The 17,027-nt window shown below is 37.1% G+C and overlaps 1 protein-coding gene across 1 annotated transcript in view; it reads right to left on the reverse strand.

The window, feature by feature from the left end:
• CFAP210 (cilia and flagella associated protein 210) overlaps window positions 1-17,027 on the reverse strand; it is a 41,412-nt gene that overhangs the window by 14,792 nt on the left and 9,593 nt on the right. Inside the window, exons 2-4 of the mRNA XM_046657775.1 lie at window positions 11,196-11,422; window positions 5,746-5,919; window positions 5,454-5,647 (exon numbers count right to left, since the gene is read on the reverse strand). Of these exons, the coding sequence (XP_046513731.1) occupies window positions 5,454-5,647; window positions 5,746-5,919; window positions 11,196-11,422 (595 nt within the window). The remainder of the gene's footprint in view (window positions 1-5,453; window positions 5,648-5,745; window positions 5,920-11,195; window positions 11,423-17,027) is intronic.

Consider the following 17,027-nt stretch of genomic DNA (forward strand, 5'->3'; position numbering starts at 1 on the left):
AGCTGCTTGAGTGTCCTTACAAAACGGCAGTTAGCTTCGCCATGAATGAGCAATCCAAGAGAGGTAGCAAGGAGGAAGCCACAATGCCTTTTATATGCTAATCTCAGGATGTCACAGACCATCACTTCTCTCATTCTATCCACTGGAAATGAGTTACTACATATAGCCCACACCCAACAGGGGGAAGGAATTAGGCTCCACCCTCTGAAGGGAGGAGTATCAAAGAATGTGTGGACATATTTCAAACCACCATCAGGTGATACTTGGGTAGCACTTGGTAATACAATTAATAGGGCATGCAATAGTCTTGCCTCTTGGTCCTGCAATTTCCAATTCTTTGTGATTAAAAAAATTAAAATATGGTCTTTTCTCAAAGAGGAGAATCATTTCCAATTTTGGCAGACCTTAAGACACATGGCCTACATGGCACACCATGATCTGGCCCTTGCCTGTATCTCCAGTCTCATCTTTAACATTGCCCTCTTAGTCCTCTATACTACAGCCATCTTGACTACTTGTAGTTACCCAAATCCACCAGACTTTATCTAACCTCTGAGTCTTCACCCATGTTATTTCCTCTGCTTAAAATATCTCTACACTCCCACTCTTTGCATGTCTTATTTCTACACATTCTTCAGAATTAAGTGTGAGAGCTGATCTCTTCTGAAAAGCTTTCTCAAGACTGGATCAGATGCCCATTTTATATGCTTCCACACACCCTGTACGGATATTTGCCAAAATATTTACCATCATATTCTAATTATTCGTTCCACATCTATAGCCTCCTCCCCAGACTGTGATGTTCTTAAGGAAAAAGACTGTATTGTATTCATCTTTGTATTCTCAATGAGCAGAACAGTGGCTGGCAAATGGAGATTGTTCAATAAACGTTAGTAACAATGAGTGGATGATTGAATGAATAAATAGCTTATCTTAAAATTTTGTCCCTAATAAACTCTTATTATTCAAGAAATGGGGGAAAAACCCTCTCCTTTTTTCTTTTCTACTACATGGTCCTCTATTTCCACTCAGGTCAATGTTAGTGGCACTATTCTAGCTCTATTGTTGGCTTAGGAAGCTTTTTATGGGCTCGTCACCATTCCTAACAGCATTTTAAACTAACATGCATTCTAAGTTGTACAAAACTGACACATGAATCAACGTTCAACAGAACACAAACTGGTGATAATTTTGTAAATTCATATACTTAAAATAATTTACAATAACAGATTTACATTTTCCTTCGTTGTCTTCAATTACAGAATTGAATGTTTCTTAGTTAATTTAAGACGTAGGACTTCTAGAACCAAATTGGCAACCCAAGCTCACATGTCAAACACCGCCCCATCCTAATTCCCTAGATGCAACCAATGGAACAGGGGAAATTGTATAGTACTACTGGAAACTAAAGCAAGGTCTTACCCACATACCTGAATTTTCAATAGATTCCGGGGAAAAACAGGGCAGGTGAGAGTGCAGTGAGGATAAGTAATACTTGGCCACCATCCACAAAGACGGAGCCCACTCTGAAGAGTAAGTAAAGGAATTCATGCTGACCTCAGAGCCTGATGAACATCTCCTACACTGGACTGAAGAGAAGTCAAAGAAACAACTAAAACAAATCCTAAACCTGCCTGAACCTCTGAACTGCTGCCAAAGCCCACATGGAAAGGGAATCCTGTGGCCCAAACACAGCCTACATGCAAAGGCTATAGGTGGGCGGAGAGCATGGAAGGTGTTAGCACTTGCCAGGTAGCTTGCTGAAGATCAGGCTACCTGTAATTATCTCTGAGCTGCAACAGCCAATATAAGAAGAGAGACTTCTCAAAAGTGACTCACTGGTCAAATATTTGCCTCCCTCTGCCAACAGCTCTGTCCCTCACTTGCACAAACCCTTGGATCTCTACACTGCCAAAGAAAAAAACCACAAGAAATTCAAAAGTTTCCCTTCTCTTTTTACTAAGGGTTAAAAGAACTGAAGAACACATGATTTGGCAACATATGTATCCTGAGAATTGATGTCTATGTCACTTAGACATTTGTGATTTTGAGAAATAAACATATATACAAAAACCAAAACCATAATAATGAAAAGAGACAGATTTGAGTACATAAAAATGAATGTCTTCTAAATACTGAAAACCATTCAGAAAAGATGACAAAAATCTGCAATATCTAAATAATTATAACATTCAACATATATTAAAACTGCTTATTAATGAGTTTTTAACGAATTAATCAACAGCAAACATATATATATATAAATATGAAACAACCTATGCAAGAGCAGTGGAGTAACCAATTCATAACAAAAATCAAAGCAAATGAATATTTACACAAGAAAGAACGCTCTGCCTCACTAGAAATTAAAAGAAATGTAAATTAAAAGATAAGATTTTTTTGTCCATTAAATTACCAAAAAAAGTACTATCTAGGATTGGTTACAATATAAAGAAAAAGGTATCAGACATCATTGAGAAATGCATAATTAAAGCCTTCTTAAGAGCAACTTGGCAGTATCTCTCTAAATGTAAAATTCAAGTCCATTGCAAGAAATCTATCACATATAAATATATCTTTGCACAAAAGTTACAAAAGATATATGCTCAAGGATGTTCACCATAGCATTGTTAAAAATGGGAGGGAGGAGGGGCTGGCCCCGTGGCCGAGTGGTTAAGTTGGCGCGCTCCGCTGCAGGCGGCCCAGTGTTTCATTGGTTCGAATCCTGGGTGCGGACATGGCACTGCTCGTCAGACCACGCTGAGGCAGTGTCCCACATGCCACAGCTAGAAGGACCCACAACGAAGAATACACAACTATGTACCGGGGGGCTTTGGGGAGAAAAAGGAAAAAATAAAATCTTTAAAAAAAAAAAAAAAAATGGGAGGGAGGAAAAATATCCAAATTTCCCTCAATAATAATATAGTTAAATAAGTAATGACAAATTCTCAGTATACAACGATTATTTTAAAAGATGTGACGGGCCAGCCCGGTGGCACAGCGGTTAAGTTCACACATTCCCCTTTGGCGGCCTGTGGTTCACCAGCTTGGACCCTGGGTGTAGACCTATGCACCGTTTATCAAGCCATACTATGGCAAGCATCCCATATATAAAGTAGAGGAAGATGGGCAGATGGGCTCAGTGCCAGTCTTCCTCAGCAAAAAGAGGAGGATTGGTGACAGATGTTAGCTCAGGGCTAATCTTCCTCAAAAAAACAAAACAAAACAAAAAAAATGAAGTCACAAAAAATACATTGTATAAAATCTATGGTAAAAAATATATACACACTTAAATATGTCCTGTATATAAATATTAGTAACTGTAATAAAACATTCTGATGGGATAGTTACAAAACTTTTAATAATGGCTACTTGTGAAGAGGAAAATGGGACTTAGACATTGAATATGGTGGATATGAAGAAGAGCTTTTAAATTCTACTCCAAATTTTGCTGTACTGCCTAAATTTTAAACAATAAGCATATATTCACTTATTATTTGCAAAATTAAAAAATAATAATTTTGAAGAGTAGATGAATCTACAGCCAAATGTTAACAGTGTCTTCTCTGGATCACAGAGATTCTGGTGATTTTTTTTTTTATAAAGATTTTTATTTTTTTCCTTTTTCTCCCCAAAGCCCCCTGGTACATAGTTGTATATTCTTCGTTGTGGGTCCTTCTAGTTGTGGCATGTGGGACGCTGCCTCAGCGTGGTTTGATGAGCAGTGCCGTGTCCGCGCCCAGGATTCAAATCAAGGAAACACTGGGCCGCCTGCAGCGGAGCGTGCGAACTTAACCACTCGGCCACGGGGCCAGCCCTGATTCTGGTGATTTTTAATTTATTTTTCATTTTGTTTAATTGCTTTTGTAATTCTATAATGATCATGTACTAATGATATAATATTTAGTGAAAAATAATTTTTTCTTTAAAGATGGCAAAAATGTCCACTAATAGAGTATTATTTTAACTTTTTTGAGGCATTTATATAATTTATGCACATTTAAACTAGTGTGAAGAAACTGTGAGTCTCACATTGGAGAAACAAGGTGGCTGGTGGACAAGGAGGAGACGTTTCACTGAATCCTCTCTGTGCCTTTTCCTATTTGCACATATCAGCTATTTCAAAAAGTAAGTAGAATTATACACAGATATAATCCCCCCCATATATATAGTAGCAACTTTTAAAAAAAGATCAGGTTTGGGCTGGCCCTGTGACCGAGTGGTTAAGCTTGTGCGCTCCGCTGCAGGCGGCCCAGTGTTTCGTTGGTTCGAATCCTGGGCGCCGACATGGCACTGTTCATCAGGCCACTCTGAGGCGGCGTCCCACATGCCACAACTAGAAGGACCCACAACGAAGAATATGCAACTGTGTACCAGGGGGCTTTGGGGAGAAAAAGGAAAAATAAAATCTTTAAAAAAAAAATTAAAAAAAAAAAAAAAAAGATCAGGTTTGATTTCTATTTACTGACATGGCCAGAGGTCATGATACACTGGTAAGTGAAAAAAACATTTAACAAAATGATACTGTTGATGTCACTTCGTTTTATAAAATGTGAGTATATATGCTCAGGAAAAAAAGGCTGCCTCAGTGGATCAATGATTGCCAGGAGCTGAGGGTCGGGGATAGAACTTAGTGCAAAGGGGCGTGAGAGAATTTTAGGGGTGACAGAAGTGTTCTAGTCTTGATTTTGGGGTGGTTATACAGCTATATGCTTTTTAAAAGGTGAATTTTACTAAATGTAAATTATACCTCAATGAATCTGACTCCTTCTACCTCCCCCACCAAAAGAAGTCTGCGTGGCTATGTACCAAAACACTCACAGACCATTGTGGCGGACTAGATCATTACCCAAAAAGATTCACACTCTCTCTCCGCACTTCCATGGGAGTCTATTTCTCTGTTTCACTGTTGTTGGGCTTGGCCATAGGACTTGCTTTAGACTTGCAGTAAGTCAAGTGTATTTTCTTGACCTTGACTTTGGGTTCAGCTATGTTCTTGTAAGCCTGGGCTCATTCTCTTGCATCTCTGTCAATATCACGAGAAAAGTTTCCCCCAGACGGCTGCTGTCCCTTCATCCAGGACCTCAGAATGAACAATACACATGGAGCAAATCAGAGCCCTCCCCGTAGCATCAAGCAAACCCAGCCACTCCTGCGGTTTGCAGAAAGGCTGCCCAGCAAGTCCAAGCAATCCACAGGTGCACGAGCAAAAAACGGTATTGTCAGATGCCATTAGAGTGTGCGGTTGTTCGCTATGCAGAATTATTGTGACAACAGTAACCAATATATTATCCCTGGGTAAGGGAGTAACAGTAATTTTTTACCTCTTTCTCTGTATTTTTTCTACTTACTAGGTATTTTAGCATGTATTACATTCATAATCATGAAAAAAAAGTTATAGCTATTATGAGAAAAAGCGGAAGGTACAAAAAAGGAAATTTATGTATACATACTGTTTTAAATGATCATTGGCAAGAGCCACTCTATCTCTACGTTGTTTTTCTGCTTTTTCTTGTTCTTCTTTAAAAGCTTTTTCAATGTTGAGTTTCAATTGTTCCTCCCATTTTTTATCTGATTTTATTTTATTCTTTTGGGATTCAATCTGTGCATCACGTTCTTTCATAACTCTACTAAGAAGAAGTCCCGACTACAAAAAAAAATTTGACAGTATTTTAAGAAAATAAGGTCTAATTATGTATAGATATGTTAAATATACATAAAAATACAAGAAAATCCAAGTAGTACATGAAAGTTTTTCACTCTTTCTGTCTGGTAAAATTGACATTGCTTTGCATATTCGATGGCCTTTTTTCTTTCTCCCTGTTTGTGTATCGCTTCTTCCACATCAAGAATTTGTCTTTCTGCCTCGATTTCTTCGTCGCGCTTCTTTTTGGCTTCAAGTTTCTGTTCTTTCATCCCCTGCAAAAAGACGAAAACAGTCTTCTGTTTTCATTTTTCCATTTAGCTTTATAAAATTTAACATTATAATATGATAATCTGAGTTTTCATTATGATTCTATTGTATTTGCATACATCATTAATAAATAAAGTATGAATTTACACTTACGAGCCAATTTTTTTAATTAAAATTTTTAGGTAGGTAACACATTTACATGGCTAAAAACCCCAAAATATTATAAAGGTATAGAGTCAAACTCTCCCTCCAATCCTAACTTCCATCTGCAACCTCTAAGACGACCACTATTATTAGTTTCTTGTGTTTACTTCCAAAGTTCCTTTCTACATTTACATAGCAAATGTATATATTATTACTTTTGTTCCTTTCCAAAATCAGCAGTAGCACATTTTACTTGCTCTTCTACACTTCTGAGGAGTCTACCCAATGTCTTGCGTCAGATGAAATCTTTCTTCTCCTTTATAAGTCATATTTCTATGTCTTAAGACAATCTTAGTTACCCTGACATCCTGAAGATATTCTATGATTTACTTTAAAATTTCTCCAGTTTTGCTTTTTACGTTTAGGTCTTTAATCCAACCGGAATTCACTTTGTGTATACTCTACCATATGAATATAATTTCATCTTTTTCATATGCATATTATCTCAAAATCAGTTATTAAATTCCCATCCTTTTCCTTCTGATTTGCAATGAAATTTCTGTCATGTGTCAAGTTCCCATATATAACGCAGGATTGTCCCTAGGCTCTGTTTTCTCACCTATTGTTTTGTCCATCTCTGTGCCTATATGGCAGTTTTTACTACCACATTTCTACTACATTTACTACATTTCTTCTTCTTTAATACTCATGGAGATGTACAGTATTATGTATAGTGTGCTACCTCTGCGTCAAAAGAAAAATAAGGGTAGGGGCCGGCCCTGTTAAGTGGTTAAGTTCGCCGGCTCCACTTCGGTGGCCCAGGGTTTCACCAGTTTGGATCCTGGGCGTGGACATGGCACCGCTCATCAGGCCATGCTGAGGCGGCGTCCCACATGCCACAACTAGAAGAACCCACAACTGAAAATACACAACTATGTACCGGGGGGCTTTGGGAGAAAAAGGAAAAGCAAAATCTTTAAAAAAAAATGATGGTATATTCCAGTCCCCCATCCCTTGATGGACCAAGGGCTTTTTTAAAATCAAGTTTTTTTAGAGCATAATTTACATACTCTCTTTTCGAGTATAGTTTTACAAATACATACAATCACTTATAGAACAGTTCCATCCTCCCAAAAAATTCCCTCGTGCCCTGTTATAGTCAACCACTCCCACCACCTGCGGCACCTGGCAACCAGAGATCTGTTTTCTTTCCCTATAGTTGTGCCTTCTTCAGAAAGTCATATATTACATATATGATAGCAGGCATGATATAATTCTTTCCTCTCCCAGAGAAAAAGAGAATTAATAATGATGAACACTGTTCCTAAATCAAAGTACCCCAAGCTTTCTATGTCCCTTCCCAAAGATAAATAATGTATATTGGCAGCAAAGTAAGGAAACATACAGTGTTTAAAAAAAAAAGAAAAGGTGAGAACTCTCTGGACAGATATTATGCTTGCATGTAGTTTTAATAATTCTACCAGAAAACAGGAAAAAATCCTGCCTCTCAGTGCCTCAAAAGATATAGGAAAGTGCGGTGGGGGATGGGATCATCTTTTCCCAGCATTTTTCCCCAGGTAAGATGATAAAAGGAGTCAGAGGACACTTCCCCACTTTGAAGTAGTTTCCCACTTACACACATGGAACTAAACTACAGGTTCCTATACCTCTTAGGTAGAGAATCCAGCAGAAGCACAGAGAGGAGCACAGCAAAGACACTATGTAGTTCTAGAGACACGGGCAGGAAGACAGACAAATAGAGGCAGATGAGAAGGAGCTGCCTTGATTCTTCATAGTTTCAAGTCCTGTCTTTCTGTGCAATCCTTCATCATAACAATAAACAGCCATACCCTGACACCAAAACCAGATAAAGACATTTCAAGAAAACTACAGACCAATAATCCCTCATGAATATAGATGCGAAAATTAATAACATTTTAGCAAATTGAATTCATCAAAAGACTAATTCATCATGACCAACAGAGGTTTATCCCAGGAATGCAAGCTTGGTTCAATATTTGAAAATCACTCAGTGTTATTCACCATATAACAACATGAAAAATAAAAAAGACCAATTGATTACTTCAATAGATATACACACAAAAAAAGCACTTTAAAAACTCTAACATCTATTCCTGCTTTAAAAAATATGCAACAATTCAGAGATAGAACACAACTTCTTCATCTTAATTAAGGGCATCTAAAAAAAACCCTTACCTAGCATTATACTTAAAAGTCAAAGAATAAATATTTAGCCCTAATATGAGGAAAAAGGCAAGAATTTCCACTCTGACTACATCTATTCAACATTGCATTGAAGGTTCTATCCAGTGCAATAAGGCAAGAAAAAGAACTAAAAGGCATCCAGATTAGAAAGAAAGAAGTAAAATTGTCTTTAACTTCTGACATCATAATTGTCTATGTAGAAAATGTGACAGAATCTACAAAAAAGCTACTCTAGAAACAAGTGAGGTTAGCAATTTTGCAGGATACAAGATCAATACAGAAAAAGTTAATTGTATTTCTATAGCTAACAAGGAACAACCACAAATTGAAGCTTTAAAAACATCATTTACAATAGCACCACAAATATGAATTACTTTGGGATAAGTATGACAAAAGATAAATAAGACCTATACACTGAAAACTATAAAATATTGCTGACAGAAATTAAATAAGACCTGGGGGGAGTGACGTCAGTATCATGGTGGAGTGAGCTCTCCAAGTGATCTCTCCTCTCCACAATACAATGAAAAAGACATTTATAGTCCAACAGAGGACATCCACACAACACAGAAGTCGTCTGAGAGATCCACACAGCCATACGTTGGAAGGTGGAGATGCTGGAGCCCCCCTTGGAGGAGGTGGAATAAGGTAAGAGAAAGTGTTGCTCCCTCCCCAAAGACTATGACCCTCAGAATGCCCAGGGCCTCCAAGAGGGAAGGAAGGGAGGAAGAGCACCCATTCATGGGAACATCAAAGATCACCCAAGTTTCCTCACAGCCTAAGAGGAGCCCCCTACTGGGGTGAAAGCTATTGCAGGGGGTGACTTCATCAAGCCAACATCCCAGGAGATCGGGTATCGAGGGCAGAGTGAGAAAATCCCGAGAGGACGCAGAAGAAAACATCCCTCCCCCTACCTACTCAGGGTCAGCTCCAGTGCCTGGGATCCCCATGGAACACAGTTCTTGAACTCCACCCAGTGGTGATAGGTGGTAACTATGACCAAATAATATCACAATGTGCAAATACAGAGCCACACCCTCTAGTAGTATCAAAAATTATATTAAATCTCCAGACCAGAAAGAAAATGACAAGTACCCATAAATCAATACTGAAGACACAGAAATATGTAATCTAAATGACAGAGAATTCAAAAAAGCTATCATCAGAAATTAAATAAGACCTGAATAATTGGAGAGCAATACTATGCTCACGGGTCAGAAGACTCAGTATTGTCAAGATGTAAATTGTCTCCAAATTGATCTAGAAATTCAAGATAATCCCAATCAAAATTCCAGCTGGCTTTTTTGTAGAAATTGACAAGCTGATTCTAAAATTCATATAGAAATGCAAAGGACCGAGAATAGCCAAAACAACTTTGAAAAAGAACAACAAAGCCGAAGGACTAACACTACCTGATTTCAAGACATTAAATTAAACCCACAGTTCTCAAGACAGTGTGTTATTGTAATAAAGATAGATAAATAGATGAATGGAACAGAAAGGATAGTCCAGAAATTCCTCCGGCACATATATGGACAACCGAATTTTCAACAAAGGTGCAAAGGCAATTTAGTGGAGGAAAGAGCAGTCTTTTCAACAAATTGTGCTGAAACAATTAGATATCTATATCAAAAAAATAAACTTTAATCCATACTTCGCTTCATACAAAATTAACTAAAAGTAGGTGATAGACCTATATATGAGACATAAAATCTTAAACTTAAACATAGGATAAAATCTTTGCAATCTTGGGTCAGGCAAAGATTTCTTAGATAAGTCACTAAGAACGATCTAGACAACAAAAATTGATAAACTGGACTTCACTAAAATTAAAAACTCTGCTCTTTGAAAGACACTGTAACAGAATAAACAACCAAGCCACAGACTGGGAGAAAATATTCTCAAATCAAATATCCAATAAAGGACTTATATTCAGAATATATTTTTTAAAAGGTCTAAACACAATAATAAGAAAACAAACCTAGTTTAAACATGGGCAAAAGATTTGAACAGACACCTCCCCAAAGAAGATATATAGATAAAAAATAAGTTCATAAAAAGATGTTCAATGTCATTGTAATTACAGAAATTCCTATTAAAACTATAATGAGATACTACTACACCTATGAGAATGTCTATAATTAAAAAGACTGACCACAGCAAGTTGGCAAGAATGTGCATGACACAGAACTCTCATACAGTGCTGGTGGGAATGCAAAATTAAAATTACTTTCAAAAACAGTTTGGAAGTTTCTTACAAAGTTAAATGTACACCTATTATATGATTCAGCCATTCTACACCAAGATATTTACCCAAGAGAAATGAAAGTATATGTCCATACATAGACTTCTTCATGAATGTTCACAAGCAGCTTTATTTATAAAAGCCAAACACTGGAAACAGTTCAAATGTCAACATTTGGTTAATGTCAAACCATCAACAATCGAACAGATAAACAAACTGTGGTACATCCATGTAAGGGAATACCATTGAGCAATAAAAATGAATGTATAATTGATACAGACTACATGAAAGAATCTCAAAATAATTGTGCTGAGGGAAATTTATAACAGAAAGTAGATCAGTGGTTGCCTGGAGACAGAGGAGCAAGGGCAGGGAAGAGGGAGAGGGAGTAAAATGCTGTATGAGGAAAGTTTTTGGTTTGAATATGTTCATTATCTTAATTATGATGATGATTTCGGGGGTATATAAATATGTCGAAACTTATCAAATTGTACACTTTAAATATGTACAGCTTATTGTATGTCACTTGTACCTAAAGAAATTTGTTGAAAATGTGTTTCAATGGATTTTTACAATACTTTTCCTGTAAAAAATATTTATAAAAGGGTACTGAGAAACAAGAGTAAGTCTTCAGTGCATGCATACTCCTAGGTGGTCAGTACTTACTGCATATGTATTAGTCCAATGTTTTACCACTTCTTGGGATCGGAAATGCATTTCTTTCTTTGCCCTTCTTTCTGCACGAAGGCATGCTGCTTCTCTTGTCAAACTGTCAAGGCTGTCTCGAATCCTTTCCCACTCACTTTGTGGAATTATGGTGACCTGCCGAAGATCTACTTTGCTAGGTAGAAGAGGTGGATAGACAACTTGATCTTCTTCAGATTTCTTTTTCTCTAATAAATTTTTAAAAATGAATGTTAAAGACTTTCAACAGGAGTTTAAGTGATATTTTTTCCCAGACATTTCTATATTGGCATGATATTTGGAAATTGTTTCAAATATTAATTTTATTCTTAACTTAAGAACAGCTGGAATTAAGTGGAAAGTATACAAGACCTTGAAATCAGAAGACATAGATTTGAGTCCTCACTTGGTCCTTTCCTTACCGTGTAAACTTGGGCAAGTCATTTAACTTCTTGGAACCTCGGTATCAGTATCTTTAAAGTTGAGATCAATAATACCCACCAAAACAGGTTGTTACAAAAGCATTTTTCAAAGGTAATCAAGTAGGGGTTTATAAATGGATAACTTTGGGGCCGTTCATCTTCTGGGGTTGTAGACATTGCGACTGACTCTATTCAACTCCTTCCTAATTGAGTAGCAGCAGAGTTTGGAGAACAGACTACAGTCCCAGGGTGGGCCTGATTAGTTTAAGAATATTTGTATCCCCTTTGCCAATAATTACTTCTGTAATAAGCAAATAAACAGGAGAAGAGGTTTATTTGAGACTTAGAAAAGTCCGTTCTTGTTCTTCTGGGAGAGACATCTAAGAGTGACTTTCGGGTCAGCTATGGTGGCCTAGTGGTTAAGTGGCGTATTCTATTTTGGCAGCCCGGGTTTGGTTGCTGAGTGTGGACCTACACCACACATCTGTCAGTGGTCACGCTATGGTGGCGGCTCACACACAAGAAGAGGAAGATTGGTAGTGAATGTTAGCTTAGGGCGAATCTTCCTCAGCAAAAAAAAAAAGTGACCCTCAAGCTAGATACGAACAAGGAAGCATGAAAGTCAGATAGGCAGTCATCCTATGAGCACAAGAGGAAGCAGCCTTAGGATGAAGCTATAACTGTCAACCACAAAGAAGAAATAAAAGAAGAACCTGGGGCAATGAAGATCTCATTATGCTGCTAGATCATTCAGACCTGAATCCTGGAGTTGCTGTTATAGAAGAAAATAAATTTCCTTATTTTTTGTTTGTTGCTTTGTTTTTTTGGTGAGGAAGATTCACCCTGAGCTAATATCTGTTGCCAATCTTCCTCTTTTTTTGCTTGAGGAAGAGTAGCCCTGAACTAATGTTTGTGCTGATCTTCCTTTATTTTGTATGTGGGATGCCTCCACAACATGGTTCATAAGTGGAGTGGGTCCACGTCTGGATATGAACTTGCGAACCCTGGCCGCCAAAGCAGAACATGCAGAACTTTAACCACTTGACCATGGGGCCGGCCCCTAAATTTCCCTATTTTCAAATATAATTGAGTTGTGTATTCTGTTCTATAAATTCAAAAGAATCCTAAATGATACAATGGAGCTCACAACAGCTCTTCTCTGAGAAACACTCCTATTCTTTTAATCAATTGAAGTTCTTAATTAAGAACAACCAAATTCACTCTAGCTAGTTGAAGTAGAAAAGGAATTCATTAAGGGATATTAGGCAGCCTTCTGAATTTCTCAGACAGCCAGAAAGTTATCCTTGGAAGCTATACATGCAAAACATCACAAAAACACATCATGAGCTTCCAGTGAAGGCTCATAGCAACCGGCATTGGGTAGATATGTCAACTTCCCCACTTGCAACTTGCCCCACTGGATACTATGTATCTGAACCTTCACCACTATTGCCTCTGAAACTGGCACACTTTTGTTGCCACTCTCCCCAGAAAATGGATTCGACATGCTGTTTACCCCTCATATCACTCTCTTCAGAATATAAACCTAGCACATGTACAATTGACTGGTTGAGTCTTGGTCCCATGCCTGCACCCTTGCTGCAAGGAGGCAGTAAAAATGCATTCTGCCTTCTACTTAAGGAGGAAGAACTTGTAAAGATGAAATTCACCAAAACAGAAAATGCATTTGAAGAATGATGGGTAGCCACAAGCATAACAAAGGTAGTAATGCACACTGAGTGTGTGGACTCTGACTGAAAAAAAAAAAAATAGAAAAGATCAATGAAACTAAGAGCTGGTTCTTTGAGAAGATAAACTGACAGACCCTCAGCCAGACTCACTAAGAAAAAAAGAAAGAAAGCTCAAATGAATAAAATCAGAAATAAAAGAGGAGAAATTACAACAGACACCAAAGAAATACAAAGGATTATAAAAGAATACTATGAAAAGCTATATGCCAACAAATCGGATAACCTAAAGGAACGGATAAATTCTTAGAATGATACAACCTCCAAAAACCAAATCAAGAATAGAGAATCTGAACAGACCAATCACAAGTAAGAGATTGAAACAGTAATCAAAAACCTCCCAAAAAATAAAAGTCCAGGATCAGATGGCTTCTCTGGTGAATTCTACCAAACATTCAAAGATTTAATACGTATCCTTCTCAAACTATTCCAATATATTGAAGACCACTAGATGCTTCCTAACTCATTCTCTGAAGCCAACATTACCCTGATACCAAAACTAGACAAGGAAAACTACTGGCCAATATCACTGATGAACACAGATGCAAAAATCCTCAACAAAATATTAGTAAATCAAATATAACAGTACATTAAAAGGATCACACACCATGATCAAGTGGGATTTATTCCAGGGATGTAGGAATGGTTCAACATCCGCAAATCAATCAATGTGATACACCACATTAACAAAATAAAGGATAAAAATCACATGATAGGGCTGGCCCAAGGCATAGCAGTTAAGTTCATGTCCTCCACTTCAGCAGCCTCAGCTTCACTGGTTCAGATCCCAGGCGCAGACATATGCACCACTTATCAAGCCATGCTGTGGCAGCATCCCACATACAAAATAGAGGAAGACTGGCACAGATGTTAGCTTAGTGACAATCTTCCCTAAGCAAAAAGAGGAAGATTGGCAATAAATGTTAGCTCAGGCCCAATCTTCCTCACAAAAAAAAAAAAGGAAAGAAAAAATCACATGATAACCTCAGTAGATGCAGAGAAAGCATTTGACAAGACCCAACAGCCATTTCTGATAAAAACTCTGTATAAAATGGGTACAGGTAACTCAACATAATAAAAGCCATATATAACAAATCCACAGCCAACATCATACTCAACAGTGAAAAACTGAGAACCGTTCCTCTGACAACCGGAACAAGACAAGGAGGCCCACTCTTGCCACTCTTATTCAATGTGGTACTGGAAGTTTTAGCCAGGGAAATTAGGCAAGAAAAAGAAATAAAAGGGATCCAAATTGGAAAGGAGGAAGTGAAGATCTCACTATTATGGATGACATGATTCTACATATAGAAATCTCTAAAGAATCTATAAAAAATCTATAGAAATAATCAATGAATACAGTAAAGTTGGAGGGTACAAAATCAACATAGAAAAATCAGTTGCATTTCTATACACTAACAAGAAACTAGCAGAAAGAGAATTCAAGAATAAAATCCCATTCACAATCACAACAAAAAGAATAAAATATCTAGGAATAAATTTAACCAAGGAGGTGAAAGACCTATTTACTAAAAGCTATAAGACATCATTAAAAGAAATCAAAGAAGACATAAAGAAATAGAAAGATACTCCATGCTGGTGGATTGGAAGAATAAACATAGTTTAAATGTCCATATTACCTAAAGCAATCTACAGATTCAATGCAATCCCACTCAGAATCCCAATGACATTTTCCATGGAAATAGAACAAAGAATCCTAAAATTTATATGGAACAAAAGGCCCCAAATAGCCAAAGCAATCCTGAGAAAAAAGAACAAAGCTGGAGGCATCACAATCCCTGACTTCAAAAATATATAAAGCTATAGCAATCAAAACAGCATGGTACTGGCAGAAAAACAGACACACAGATCAATGGAACAGAATTGAAAGCCCAGAAATAAAACCACACATCGACGGACAGCTAATCTTTAACAAAGGGGCCAAGAACATACAATGGAGAAAAGAAAGTGTCTTCAATAAATGATGTTGGGAAAACTGGACAGGCACATGCAAAAGAATGAAAGTAGGCCATTATCCTACACCATATATAAAAATTAACTCAAAATGGATTAAAGACTTGAATGTAAGACCTGAAACCATAGAACTCTTAGAAGAAAATATAGGCAGTATACTCTTTGACATTGGTGTTAGCAGTATCTTTTTGAATACCATGCCTACTCAGGCAAGGGAAACAAAAGAAAAAATAAACAAATGGGACTACACCAGACTAAAAAGCTTCTGCACAGCAAAGGAAACCGTCAACAAAATGAAAAGACAACCAACCAACTGGGAGAAAATACTTGCAAATCAAATATCTGACAAGGGGTTAATTTCCAAAATATACAAAGAACTCATACAACTCAACAACAAAAAAATGAACAACCCAATCAAAAAATGGGCAAAGGATATGAACAGATATTTTTCCGAAGAAGATATCACAGATGGCCAATAGACACATGAAAAGATATTCAACATTACTAATTAATAGGGAAATGCAAATCAAAATTACAATGAGCTATCACTTCACACCTATCAGAATGGCTACAATTAACGAGACAAGAAATAACAAGTGTTGGAGAGGAAATGGAGAAAACGGAACCCTCATACACTGCTGGTGGGAATGCAAACTGGTGAAGCCAACATGGAAAACAGTATGAAGATTTCTCAAAAAACTAAAAATATAAATACCATATGATCCAGCTATTCCACTACTGGGTATTTATCCACAGAATACGAAATCAATAATTCAAAAAGATATATGCACCCCTGTGTTCATCACAGCATTATTCACAATAACCAAGATGTGGAAGCAACCTACATGTCCATAAATGGATGAATGGATAAAGATGTGGTATATATACACAATGGAATACCACTAAGCCATAAAAAAGGCAAAATTGTGGTATTTGCAACAACATGGATGGACCTTGAGGGTATTATGCTGAGCGAAATAAGTCAGACAGAGAAAGACAAATACCATATGATTTCACTCATATGTAGAAAATAAACAAACAAACACATAGATGAGGAGAACAAATTAGTGGTTACCAGAGGAAAAGGGGGTGGGTGGAGGGCAAAAGGGGTAAAGGGGCACATATGTATGGTGACAGATAAAAACTGGACTGTTGGTGGTAAACAAGATGCAGTCTATAGAAACTGAAATATAGCAATGTACACCTGAAATTTACATAACATTGTAAGGCAATAGACCTCAATAAAATAATTAAAAATAAAAAAAGTGTGTGGACTCTGGAGACAGACTACCTGGACTTTTTCTGCACACACCACATGCGAACTATGCTAACCCAGACAAAATTCCTTAACCCTCTGAGTCTAATTCCTTAACTGCAAAATGAAGATATTAATAGTATCTACTTTAAATGGTTGCTATGAGAATTAAATTAATATATGTAAAGAATTTAGAATAGTGCATGGCACACAATATGTTCTCAATAAATATTAGCTATTATTATTTTTACTATTTTTATTGGGAGAAGAATGAAACAGAAGTAGAGAGAAAAGCAGAAGCAAATCACATGGCTCTCGAAAGAGTGAAGGATAACTGAGGGGAAAGCTGCCAAGATCCATTAGATTCTTCTAAGGGTTTGTATTAAGACTGATGGGAGTAAGAAGTTGGTTGTTA

The sequence above is a fragment of the Equus quagga genome, chromosome 4, assembly GCF_021613505.1.
Source record: "Equus quagga isolate Etosha38 chromosome 4, UCLA_HA_Equagga_1.0, whole genome shotgun sequence".
Lineage (NCBI taxonomy): Eukaryota > Metazoa > Chordata > Mammalia > Perissodactyla > Equidae > Equus > Equus quagga.